Source organism: Anser brachyrhynchus (genome assembly GCF_964034855.1).
Source record: "Anser brachyrhynchus genome assembly, chromosome: 9".
Taxonomy (NCBI): Eukaryota; Metazoa; Chordata; class Aves; order Anseriformes; family Anatidae; genus Anser; species Anser brachyrhynchus.
In genome coordinates this window covers 13,241,828-13,254,612 of record NC_137703.1, presented here as the reverse complement: position 1 = coordinate 13,254,612, position 12,785 = coordinate 13,241,828, and the positions used below count along the sequence as shown (strand labels likewise).

The 12,785-nt window shown below is 38.5% G+C and overlaps 1 protein-coding gene across 4 annotated transcripts in view; it reads left to right on the top strand.

Moving 5' to 3' along the window:
* Nucleotides 1-12,785, top strand: part of ACAP2 (ArfGAP with coiled-coil, ankyrin repeat and PH domains 2) — a 65,449-nt gene that overhangs the window by 15,356 nt on the left and 37,308 nt on the right. For all 4 annotated transcript variants that reach the window (XM_080604884.1, XM_080604885.1, XM_080604883.1 and 1 more), the window contains exons 2-7: nt 2,009-2,066; nt 3,611-3,730; nt 5,029-5,082; nt 9,390-9,448; nt 9,952-10,135; nt 12,636-12,680. In XM_080604884.1, the coding sequence (XP_080461010.1) occupies nt 2,009-2,066; nt 3,611-3,730; nt 5,029-5,082; nt 9,390-9,448; nt 9,952-10,135; nt 12,636-12,680 (520 nt within the window). The remainder of the gene's footprint in view (nt 1-2,008; nt 2,067-3,610; nt 3,731-5,028; nt 5,083-9,389; nt 9,449-9,951; nt 10,136-12,635; nt 12,681-12,785) is intronic.

Genomic DNA, 12,785 nt, shown 5'->3' with positions numbered 1-12,785 from the left:
TTTATTTCAGTTTAACTTATTCTCTCTTACAGTTTCCGCTCCCTGGTGAGTACAACTGTGATTATTGAGCAGATGTGTTGCCTTCACGCTGCCCGCTCCAGCTGCCTTTATCTTCCCTCTTAATCTTAAATCTCTCGCAGCCTTTTTAGCTCATTAAGTTCTGTGGAGCTAGGACTCTTTGCTAGTTAAATACACCAAAAAAAAACCTCTTATCTGATCTTCCTGCAATTCTGTAAACAAGCTACTTAATCATGCTTTTCTTTTAATGCCAAAGAAACAAACAAAATTGTTTGCACTGTGACTATAAGCAAACTAATACAATATAGCAGTCTAAATATTGAGATGTTTATCCTTTCCTTCCTTTGCATCCCCCAGTTATTTCAGAAACAAGATTTAAATCTGTAGACTTAAATGAAAGTTAATCATTTATGGAAGAAAAAGAAAAAAGTAAGAGAAATTGACTTTGTCTGAAATCCTCTGTGGTGTGAAGTCAGCGAACAGGCAGGAGCCAAGATGTAGCTGTATGGGAATGTGCTTAGATATAAAACCCAGGATGTAGCTGTGGGAATGCCTTTAGATACAGGACTGGAATGTAACTACGTATTGGTGAAACTCAGAAAAAGCTGGGAATGTCATGCCTTGTGTTTCAGCACTGCAGGCAACTGGCAGTGTTTTTCAGAGCTGTTCTTGTAAAAACTGCTTTTCCTGCGTTTGGGGCCTGATCCAGGCTTTTTTATTTTTTTCGTTCTTGGCTTGAACTCATGTGAACTAGAACGGAATTAGCAAGAGACAGTAAAGCTGTGGTTCTGTGTACTCTCTCCTTGGTGGTAAAGCTGGCTCAAGAAATTCCTGCTCCAAATTGTAGTTCCCTGCTGGTCTCACTTTTTCCAAGAAGAGGGTGGTGTGTTTTTTTTGCTGGGACTGAAACGTGAAATCTCTGATCTGATTTTTCCAAAAAGCATTGCAGAAAACTTCCTATTAATTCTTATTTTCCCCGAGGCAGACTGCTGTTGGTGAATAGTGTGGCTCCACGAGCAGTTAGGCTGGAGGAGTTGAAAGAATGAGGCGCCCCGTGATGGAAGCAAGGGATGGGAACACAGCTCTTCTACCAACCTTTTTGTAACGGGAAATCACAGCCTCAGTCTATAGGTTTTCGTAGTGTAGCGTTTGTTGCTAGAAATGGGTACGTTCAAATTCTCAAGGCGATAGCCTGATGAAACTTATGTTGATGAACTCTGAACAAAGTGCCTTCCTTTCTCAGTCTCCTGTTTTTTTTTTTTTTTTTTTTCCAGGTAGCAATAAGCAGGGAAGGGGGCATCAAAGGAAACATCAGCCCTCTAGCTGAAAGAGTTATTCTAAAGAGTGTGTTTTATGAAGGCAACTTTTACTGGCATGTGAATTTTGACTGGCCCAAAAGATGGAGCCAGTCTAGACTAGAGGCAAATGATTTAACTAAGGGTGCATTTTGAGCTTTTTTGCAAGTCACTTGAGTCATGGCAAATGCTGTATTTTTTGATAGTCTTACTGTGAGGCAGTTTATTCAATGGCCATAGTTTTACAGGAAGAGCGAGGAGAGGACTTGACTCTCTGAGCCAGGAGCGTCAGCAAAAAAAATTACAGTTTTACTCAGACTCTTAATTTCTTTCCTTGGTTATTGCCTCCAAACAAATAGGTTACTGTCTGTACAGTGATAGAGGAAACATATTTAAATGTGGCAGTCATAAAGGTATAATACTATTTTATCTCAAATCCTTATTACTAAGCCTAATTACTAGAAAAAAATACAGACAAACCTTAGTAATGTGATTTTTTTCCCTTTTTTTTTTCCTGTCAATTTTTTCCGCAGTTTTTGTAGTTACTTTAAATCTGTGCTAATTTAAATAGCTGCAATTTAGGTGAAACTGCAGTGGCAATAAATGAGTTAAATGAATGTGTCCCTGCCCCTTCCCCTGAGTCCCAGAGTGTTCTGGTATAAAGTTTTTACAGGGAAACGTTTTTATCCATGCAGGGCAGCTCTAGAAGAAGTAGAAGGAGATGTGACAGAACTGGAACTGAAACTTGACAAGGTAAGCTTTTTAATTCAACGAAGTCTGCTTTGGAAAAAATCTAACAAGGTGTGTGTTCGGGTTGGTGTAACTCAAGTTCACAGCTGGGAGGTGGCTGTTGGAGAGGGGATGCACCTGGGTCCACCCAGAGACCCCAGCCTGTGTATGCAGCATGAGCCAGCGTGGCCATGGCCACATCTGGATAGTCTTTGTTGTAGAAATCCCAAGTCAATGCTTTGTCTCTGGCAGTCTGCAGGCGCAGTTACAGCATGATAGGGGTGTGTGTATATAAACATGTATCCATCCTTCAGTCTGGAGGGCTTAACTACTGTAAAGATTTCTCCTGTTTTTTGTCATGCTTTATGCATATATAAAATAGATGTTCTGTGTAGCATCTTTCCAGGGCATTGCAATTCATTTGTCACTTTCTCTAACCAGTAGTATTTGGAGGCTTTTCTTCTTAGCGTTTTGCGTGTGGCTTGTTTTTGTTTTACATCTCCAGAAACTCTCCTTTCCTGTCTCTGTATTTTATGCTAAATACCTAAAATTATTTGTTGCTTGTGTTATAATGTGGCAGACAGATGTCACTTGTTGACCTCCTTTGCTGTGTTTTGAATGTGGACCTTTGCTTCGGCAGCTGTGAGTTGGCTGCACAGAGGCAAAGTCAGTGTCAAGTGTAATTTTAAGTGGGAAGACTTTTTCCTTGTTTCTTTGTAATAAGTAGTGTAACCATTTGCTCTTTCAAAATTTTTTTTCGAAGGGCTGAATGTGAATGTTGGTGACACTGATGGCTAAGATACGTTGTAACTGTAGGAGTGATTAATCTGTTTTTTGAGACTGAATATGTAAGCACTTAAAGGATATGAACATCTGTCTTCAAAGTCTGTTTCTCACTGGGCTAAAAGGATCATTTGGGGGCATAAGGGGAAGAATTCTCAAATTCCTTAAAGGGCCTTGACCCTCACTGCCAAACTTATTGCAGAAGGCCAGTGCCAAAAATGCCGTCTTATCATGTAAAATCCATTTAATCTTTACCCTGAGTAAAATTTAATTTAAATTAAAAAAATAATAATAATCTTTAAAAAAAATCTTAAAAAAAAAATCTTTAAAAAATTTAATCTTTATGAAGAGTACAGTGCCCTAGTACTCTTAAAAGCAAAAACACCTCAAACCTTTTTTGCTCTTCTGTACTTCTGAGCTAGTACACAAGGTAAGTATTTAAGCAGTGTAATTGTAATATGAATTAAGTGGCTTTAGATTAAAGTATTATATTAGATCAGACTTCTTGTGTGTGAGCTGCAATAACTATGGCCCAAGGGTAATGATTTGTCTAGGCTTGGATGGCAACTTCTTTTGTTTGGTTAGTCATATTATACTCAGCTGTATTGTCCTACAGTTGTGATTTCTGGGATACACTATCTGCTTTCCCTCCTCTCTGGAAGAAAGGGCACTAAGCCATAAACCAAAAGTGAAGAAGATTATGTTGGTATTTAAAACACAAACAAAGAAAAACATAAACTCAAACCTTTTACCATGTCACTTTTTCTGTTTTTTTTTTTTTTTAGCTGGTAAAGCTTTGCATTGCAATGATTGATACTGGGAAAGCATTCTGCACAGCCAACAAGCAGTTCATGAATGGAATTCGAGACCTTGCACAATATTCCTGTAAAGATGCATTGGTTGAGGTAAGTTCTTGAGGTTAAAATGGAAGTAGAAAAGCATAACTTTAAAAGGGTAAAATAGAACATTTGGCAAGAGAAGTAGTTGAGGTTTATACTATTACTTGTCTTGTTGCTCATTTTTCTTTGGAATATGCCTTAAGAGTGAGCTTTTTGACTGTGGTGCCTTGCATGTGTCTGTGTTTCATTTCAGCTTTAACTTGAGATGATGAGACTTTTCCAAATGCCAGAAAATCTCTTTGGATAGGAATAGCCATTTTGGGAAGAGTAGAGAAAGACAGTTTGCAGTGGTAAAGCCAGTTCTCTGCAACTAAATTGCTTGAGTTGATCGCTTGGGTTCGGGATCCAGCTCTCTCTAATACACAGAAATACAGATTTTTAAATGTACAGAGCCAACTTTGAAGTTGTAACCTCAGACTGACATCTTATTAAGCTAATTTGGGACACCTAATATTTCCTGTGTGTTAGTTTGAAATGAAGTTGTGTAATATATAGGTGTAGTTATGTGCAGATCTCTGTATATCATGCATATTTAATGCATGTTATGTAGCAGAACATCAGTCACATGTATGTGTCTTCACACTGGTTGACTACGTAATGCCCGTGAACTTCAGTATAGCCCTTGTGTGTGACTGAGACTGTTGTTGTCTGGAAGTGTACTTGGTCGTAACTTGATGACCAAGTGATGACAAAATCCCTAAAACTCAGCCTGGTTTTACTTATAATCAGATACTAAATTATTTGATTCCAACTAGGTTTTCTTACACTTATTGTCAGATAAGCAGTTAGCCAAATATATTAGGGATCATTATTTTCTAACTGTTTTTAATTGAGACATTATTTCTACAGATTCATGTTGATGTTGCTAAACATACCAGCTGTGAAGCAGCAGTTCCCACAATAAATGTGTGTTCTGATGAATATGACATTAACCAGGTTTTTGGAGTTAGTGTTTAGTATTAATGTACTACATATTTATTAATGTTTAATATTGTAAATTTATGTTTTAAAACATGTGGACTTCCCATAGCTTAGTCAACTTAATTTGTATATTCCTGCTTTGCTTCAGTTTGGTCCTTTATATATAGGTAGGTAGCAGTAACATTTTTTTGTTGTTGCTTGTAGCTGTAATAAATTTACTTGATGATATCCCCGTGTTCTCCTAGCATAATGGTTTTAGTTGGAATAATCATGCTAAGGAAAATTGATTCTTAAGTTTCTTACCAAACATTGTAAACATGGCTTTTGTGCTGTGTATTTAGTAGGACTGAGCTTTAACAACTTGGTTTTTTACCTATTTACAGACTAGCTTGACAAAGTTCTCTGACACCTTACAGGAAATGATCAATTACCACAATGTAAGTATATTTAGAGTGAACAAGACCCTGATATATTGAGTTATATTTAATAGTAGGATAATAAGAGTTTTTCTTGTTGATAGTATTTGAGAAGTTACTAATCGAGTATTATTAAATATTTGTCATTTGATACCTGTAAATGTTTTGTAACGCATATGTAACATTTATAAATATTCACTTCTCTGCAGATTTTTTGTCTTTATTTTTTGTCTGGAATTTGTAAGCTTTGCTAAAGTCCATTGCTGTGCTTGCTGTAGGACAGACAATTCTTGGTTCATTTTAATCACACTGATGGGCAGCAGTGGCAATTTATGAGCATATTTCTTCCCTGGAATGCCGATTATCTTTCCTGTGTTTTCTGCCTTTTTTCGTTCTCTGTAATGCACAAAACAAAGCACCTCTGACGTTTGTGTAGCTTTCTTTTTGGGATATATGAGCAAGTTAAAGTGTAAAGAAAGGAGAAAATACTGGGGTTAAAGCCTAATAGTGACTTGTCACGTATCAGACTTCATCAGAAAGCTCAGTTTTGCCTGGATTGAAAATTGATTTTTTTTCCTCCTGACAAAAGATTTCAGTTTTGTATTGTGAAAGCTAGAGACATGTTCTTTCTTCTGTTTTCTTCTCCCCTTGGCGCCTTCTGTTTTTTTTCCTTTTCCAGAAAATTGCTGGAAAGCTACTCAGTCATCTCCAAAGCGCTGAAGATATGCAGGGCACTTAAAAATTTGGGAGTGTGGTTTTTGGTGGTTTTTTTTTTTTTTTTTTCACCACTAGGAGCTTAAAATGTAATGAGGGGGGGAAAAAAAAGCCACAGCTTTATGGGCCAACTTTAGGTTGATGCTAACAAAATTGTTTGAACAGCATTTTCTAAAATGCATGCTTAGAAGGAAGGAAAACAAAGGGAAGTGGATTAATACTGTTGAGTTGGATATCTACACCTCTTAATGAAACATAATGAAAATTGTAGAGAGGGGAGTGAGTGGACAGCGATGCTGTGGAGAGGAGTGAGTGCAAAGATTCAAAGCACCAGTAGTGGGGTCACTTGTGTGTCAGCAGTTTCAGAGCAGGTGAGTCCAGTTGGCTGTCTCTTACTCTTCATCGTACTTCTTGCTGCTGGTTACCCTCTTAACCGTGTCTTTGCTGTATGTGTGCTCCTTCTGACACACCTCACCTAGGTCCTATGTTCTTACTGTTATTCTTGTTCTACATGATTGTGGCTTTGCAAAGACTGTGCATATCCCAGCTCTTCCTCTGGGGCAGTTTGAGTGCAGATAGCGAAGAACAAGCTGTATTAAAAGAAAACTTTGCAAATCAAAGTAGGGTTCTTCTTGTGTTCTGTCCTGCTTTTTCCTTCCACTTCCTTGCTGTGCTCAAGCATGTTGAGTAGAACAGTGGCTTCTGTCAAAAGGCATGAGCGTAAGGAGTGAGGCATGGTATGGGATTCTAAAGTAGGGCTTTGTCAGATTTATGCTGTGGCCCGGCTTAGCTTTTTGTGAATCTACTTAGTTCAGCAGGTCTTAATAGCTCAGTGTCAGCTCAGTTGCCGACCACATTGGCAGGAGAGCCCCCATGAGTGGGGGAAAGCTAGAGGAAGAAAGGAGGAGAAGCAGGCACCCTGCAGGAAAAGGAGGGAAGGGGTAGGAGATGGTCCCAGTGGGATGTCGATTACTGTCTCTCTTCTTGTATGTGGCTTAGCTGTGGAAAAGGCTAAGGACCAGACTGATGTAACATCTGCATGATGTGGCAGGTGGACGGGTGGCTTTTGCAGCTGGTGGCACATAGCAGCTCTCTCAGACTTGGTTTGTAGCATGTGAAAGGTAATGTGTTGGAAGGTGTAAAGGTAGTCGGATCATGGTCTGGGAAGTTTGTTCTGTTCATCTGGGAAAATTGTGTGTATGCATTTTTCTGCCTAATGTGCCCTCCCCCCTGTTACTGTAAGTAGAATTGTAAGGCTCATGCTTCTGGGAGTCCAGTAATCAGTGGAGTTGCCATCTGGTTATATTCTTTCTGTATTGATCTTGATTGGTGCACTCCTCAGGCACTGGCAAGCTTAAATGTCAGCAGTGGGAGTAGTCCCAGTATGACTTCCAGCTTGTCAAGAAATACTTCATCTATTCTAGTTATCTGTTGTTTTTTTTTTCTGATCCCCCCCGAGTGAAAATACAAACAGGATCTTCAGAATGCTCCTTGTATTACTGTTAGATATAGGATAGTTTAGGTTGGAAGGGGCCTCAGGAGATGTCTGGTGCAACTGCTGGCCTCAAGCAAGGTCACCTCAGAGGCTGGAGCAGCTTGCCTAGTGTTTCATCCTGTTTGGTCTCAAGCTTTGAGGAATGGAGACTGGATAGAGGGTATGGTACCACTGTTAATGGATGACTTAAACTCAGTTATATTTTCTTTCCTTCATTTTTTCTAGAAAGAGAAAAAAAAAAAAACAAGCTCTTAAGGGTTTTGCTGCTTTGCTGCTAGTACTTGGTATTACATTTTTTTTTTTTCTTCCCAGATTTTGTGAGTAGGGTGACTAAGACTGAGAACATGTTTCAAGAAAACACTATTGGACCTGAAACTTTGAGTTCTTGACTTGTTCTGTCAATGTTATTATTTAATGCTTCAATCTATACCTTTTGGAAGAGAATCTGTTCAGCTGGAACAGCTGCTGCTTCTTTGTATTCTTTTACCTTTTCTTTTTTTTTTTCTCATGATCTTTTTTTTTTATTTCTATAATGCAGAATGGGAGGTATAGAAGAGTGGGAAATGAGGGCATCATTTCAGGTCAGCACAGTGATTAATAGGAAAAGGATTTGTCCTGTAGCCATTGACCTGTTTCTTTCTGTCCTGAAACACGAAAGACAGATGTAAAGCTGAAGGAATGTGCGTTTTCACTTGTATACCAGGATCTCTGGGGATGCAAGAGAAAATAATTTGTCAAACATTCAGGTGTGCTTTGGCCTTGGAAACTTAACAAATTTATCAGACTTTACAATTTGAATGAGTTATATTCCCTTCCTGTTCCCTCAGCCTCCCCAAATCTTAGGGAAGTTGCTAAGAAGCTTGGCTTAGAACACCTCTAAAAAGGAGCAACCGTGCTGCTTAGCGGTTCAGCTGTGGGTGTTTTTCATTTATAAATTTATTATCTGAAGACGTTATTAATTATTTGTGTATTTTTACATTTTCAGTATCAACTTCAATTTTAAGGGGATTTAGATTTTGGTGTTAGAGATTGATTGATTGGTTTAATAATAGTTCTTTTCTAATTCTCCATGATAACCATATGTATTTGTGTAAAAACTGTGCCTCAAATTGCTTTGGTTTTGACCTATGAAGAAAAAAACAAATCCTCCTGACACTTAAGTATTTAAATCAATTTTCTGATCTTGGGTTAAACCTTAAGATCTGTCCAGATCTCACCATCAAGCATGTAGTTCAATATAGCACATGAAAAGAGACTGCCAGTCATCTTTAAAAGACAAGAACTGGATTTGAGTTATAGCGTGGGTCGAAGTTGAGTTGCGTTAGTGAAGCTGTGCAAATAGTTTGCCGTGCCATTGGTGCTGCACTTGAACTTGAATCCAGGTGCCAACAAAACACGTGACTTCACAGAAGGTGAAGTACGCTCTGCTGTGACATAACTTTATAAATTTTTTACCGTTGCTTTGGTGAATGTGGTTCCAATGTGCCTTTTCGATTTTGCATTGTGCATCAATATCTCTGCACTGTGCCAACAGTGTGTTGCTCCAAATGGGCGTGCAACAATGCCAGTTTTGGCACAGTTAACTCAAACCCATCTTTTTCTGAAGGTATTGTGGAAGATTTCTTTACTGTACTTATTGTAGGGTTGGAAGATTGGTGCCTGATCCCTCAAAATCCAGATACCTCTGAGAATTTAAGAAATAATTATTTTTTGACGTAACATCAAGGTAAAATAATTTATACCATGGGTAACTCAGTATTCAACTTCATGCCTTCCTGTATAAACATCTGAGTGAGCTGGCACAATGTTATCAGCCTTATTTTATTCCTATACTACTGTTCCCTTTTTTCTTTTTTACTACACAATGAAGTTCTGCAAAGGATTTCAAAGCAAGAAGTTTTTAACCCTATATGTGACATACAATGTGAAAAAGTATTCAGTTTGACACAGAATAAATTCAGAAGCTATTGTTAGGTCGAGAGTTCTTAATAAGGTGAGGAAAGCTATGGCTTAGAAAGGGCTATAGAAAGGATTCTTAAGTACTGTCTGTGCATACCTAAAATGAAAAGTTATGAGTGTGCCAAAATTACTGAACTACATATTAATACTTTCCTTTCAGATCCTGTTTGACCAGACCCAAAGATCAATTAAAGCACAGCTTCAGACTTTTGTTAAAGAGTAAGTTAACTTGCACTTGTAATTGGGAAAATCATATATAAAATTGAATTTAAAAGCATCTGACTTCAGAGAGTTGGCTGATGGCTTTCAGGAAAAGCGTTTCACCATAGGTTGAGCAATGCATATTAAAGTTGGCAAAAATCACTCAAAATCAGAGGCTTTAAATTCAGCTGCAGAAATGTTGAATTTGTAACAGTTTAAGTTACTAATCTTAAATTACGTGCTGTTGTCCAGCCTTAGAAGAAAAGTCATTATTAAAGCTTTTCCCAGTGAGCATGAGATGCATTTAAATTTCAGTTTTTCCTTTCCCCAAAAGAGGAGGACAGGAAGGCTGCCATCATACTTTGTATGATTTCTATTTGTTATGAACATTTGTTAAAGAATGTGAAAACAAAGAAATTAGCTCTAACAGTCACAAGCATGGTCTGTTTAGTGTTTCTTTTAAACAATTAATTACTTTGTACTTTGGAATTCATTTGCCATCTATCTTTCATTTTCTTTAGAGATATTAAGAAATTCAAAGATGCAAAGAAACAGTTTGAAAAAGTTAGTGAAGAAAAAGAGAATGCTCTAGTAAAAAATGCTCAAGTTCAAAGAAATAAGCAACATGAAGTAGAGGAAGCAACCAATATTTTGACTGCAACACGGAAATGTTTTCGGCACATAGCTCTGGATTATGTTCTTCAGGTAAGTGCAGCAATAATGTTATTTCTTCAAATTTAACAATACTTACCTAAATGTGTTTTGTAAGTCTTCTATGCTGTAGTTCCTTAAGTATTTAAAGTAATAATAATAAATAAAACAATAATAAACTGAAGCCTAGCAAACACAGATTCAGTGGATAATTCTGATCTAGAATGTTGTCAATTTCTACAATTTCAGTTGTTTGCTTTGACTTTTATTTAACAAATCTTATTTTACCTGGAACCTAGGATTTTGTTGTGCCGTGGGTGAAGTCGAGAACAGTACTGTTTTGCTTTTTAACGTGGGTCTACTGTAGAGTGTTGAGGTGTTCTTTGTCCTACCGTTTTGAAGCCTGTGAAATAATAATATTTTTGTGGACACTTCCAATTCATGTCTCATGGTTTCCAATAACTCCAGCAGAACAGGACTTCATAACTCAGATGGCACAAGGGGTGTGAACTCCTAAATGTGTCTGGTGTTCTCATGATCATACAAACACAGAACAATCCTTTTAAAAATTGGTTTCATATTAAGAGTTATCTTGATTTGTGACAGTCCAGCTGGTTATTTAAAGCTTAGTTCCTGTTCTTTAAATTGTATGTGTTGCCTGTGCATATGTATTGCCTGTGAGGCAGAATTTTCAAAGCCCCCACTAGAGAGGTCGTCCATCTGATCAGCTGGAGTGCACACAGTGATCAACCCTGGTTTTGTGCCTCTTGGATACCAAGGGCAAAGTTCGTCTCAATGTTTGAAAAGTCAGGTGAATTATGGAGCACTTGATTGTACTAACACCATTTCTATGAGTGCAATCAAGCATCTGTTGCGCTGCAGGAAATGTTAGTGCCCAGTCCTATAAGCCCAGCTGGAATTCTGAAACAGTAACTTGTTACAGCACTCTGCTCCTCACTGTTAAGGGGTCCCAGCATGTGAGCTGCCTACAGAGATGATGATTAGAGTGAGTGTGATAGGAAGAGACTGGAGCTGATGACTTAGAGCCCCCTTTTCTCTGCTCGCGTTTCAATACAGAGTGGATTAGAGACGTGCATTGGAACTGTACTCAAATGGTGTGAGTTTGGCACCTCTCACTTGAGCTAGCAGCGTGTGCTGTTCTCATTACTGAGCTGAAATGCTCCTCTCAGAGCCTGAGTCGTTGTTTCTCAGCTACCGAGGCTTGTGCCATCAGTCTGACACTGGGCTGCTCTGCTTGGGCCCTGCTTTGGCTCACCCAGTGCAGCGGGGGGCAGGAGCAGGAGCTGCAGGGACAGGGAGCGGGGTGGCTGCAGCACAAGCACAGTGGTGCCTCCTTGCCCCGTTAGGCTGCTGCTTATGTTCATGCACTTATGCTCAGTGCTATGAGAGCAGAGCAGCGTTGGGGAGCCTGGGAGGGAGGTGAGGGAAGGGAGACTCTCCAGTGCATAGGAAGAGAAAAAAGTGGCAGAGACCCGTTGGAGAGGTGGGGGGCGAATTTGGCAATCATTGCTGTAGGCCAGTCCCTTGTATGCGCATTGCCCTGCAGCTCATTTGCTTTCTGGAATTTGTATGTTCTAAAGCTGAACAGTTCCTGTGGTAAAGGTGCATTTATAGCAGCAAGGAAAAGTTCCAGCACCTCTTTGTGCAGGCAAAAAATGAATTCACCCTTAGGAATCCCTTCTACTCAGATGACTGTTCTGCTGGAAAAGTGGCTTCACAACAGTAGTCTCTTCATAGCTGTATTGACTTTAAATTGTACTTCAAAACCATTGCTTTCCTCTGTTTGTTTTTTGTCCTGTAAGTTGAGGGTTGGTTCAGTACGTTTTTTAATTATTTTTGCTGCAGATGGTTTTCCAAAATACTGATTGTTTAAGTATGGAAGTACAGTCTGATTTTGATTATAGCTTCAGTAAGTTTATTTCTTCTGCTGGAATCTTTAAATTGATCTAGAGGTGTTAAATTACAAAATTTCATGTTTTTTCTTGCTCCTCTACAGGCCTTTTAAAGCAAATGTAGCAAATGCAGGACAGCAACTTGAAAGATTAGGGGACAAAGAACAGAAGAATAGGATAACATCAAAAACGTCCTTTTTTCTATATAAAGTGAAATATTTCAAGATTCTAGGGCAAGACTGTGGGTCAGTGATTTCAGCCAGATTAAAAGTGCAAGTATATATGAAATGCTACTTATTGAAGATGTTGCAATCTTGCTTGTTTTAGTGGCTGGGGCTATATCCAAGTTTTAGGACACTTGAGATGGTGTTAGCCCAAGGGGAAATGAGTCACAACTTTGTTACTTTATGGGGCTATAACTGTGGAATTCTAGCTTTGCAAGCTTTTATAATGGTATCGCTGCAATATTACTAAATTAGCATGCATCTTCTGCAGCTTTGAAAGTGCTTTGTGAAATCAGATATTGAGTTATATTTGTCTGATGTTTTAAGCTTTGATATGATTATTTGGAAAGAATCTGAAGCTTACTGCTGTGGGAGGAACTTGCAAATTGGATTAAATAAGCAACTTATTTTTTCTAGATCAATGTTCTTCAGTCTAAAAGAAGATCAGAAATCTTGAAATCGGTAAGATACACTTTGATTTCTGTATTAGAATGTATTTAAATACATCCAAAGTTAAACATGTGACTGCAAAGCAATCTATTAAGTGAACTTGTCCTTTTGCCCATC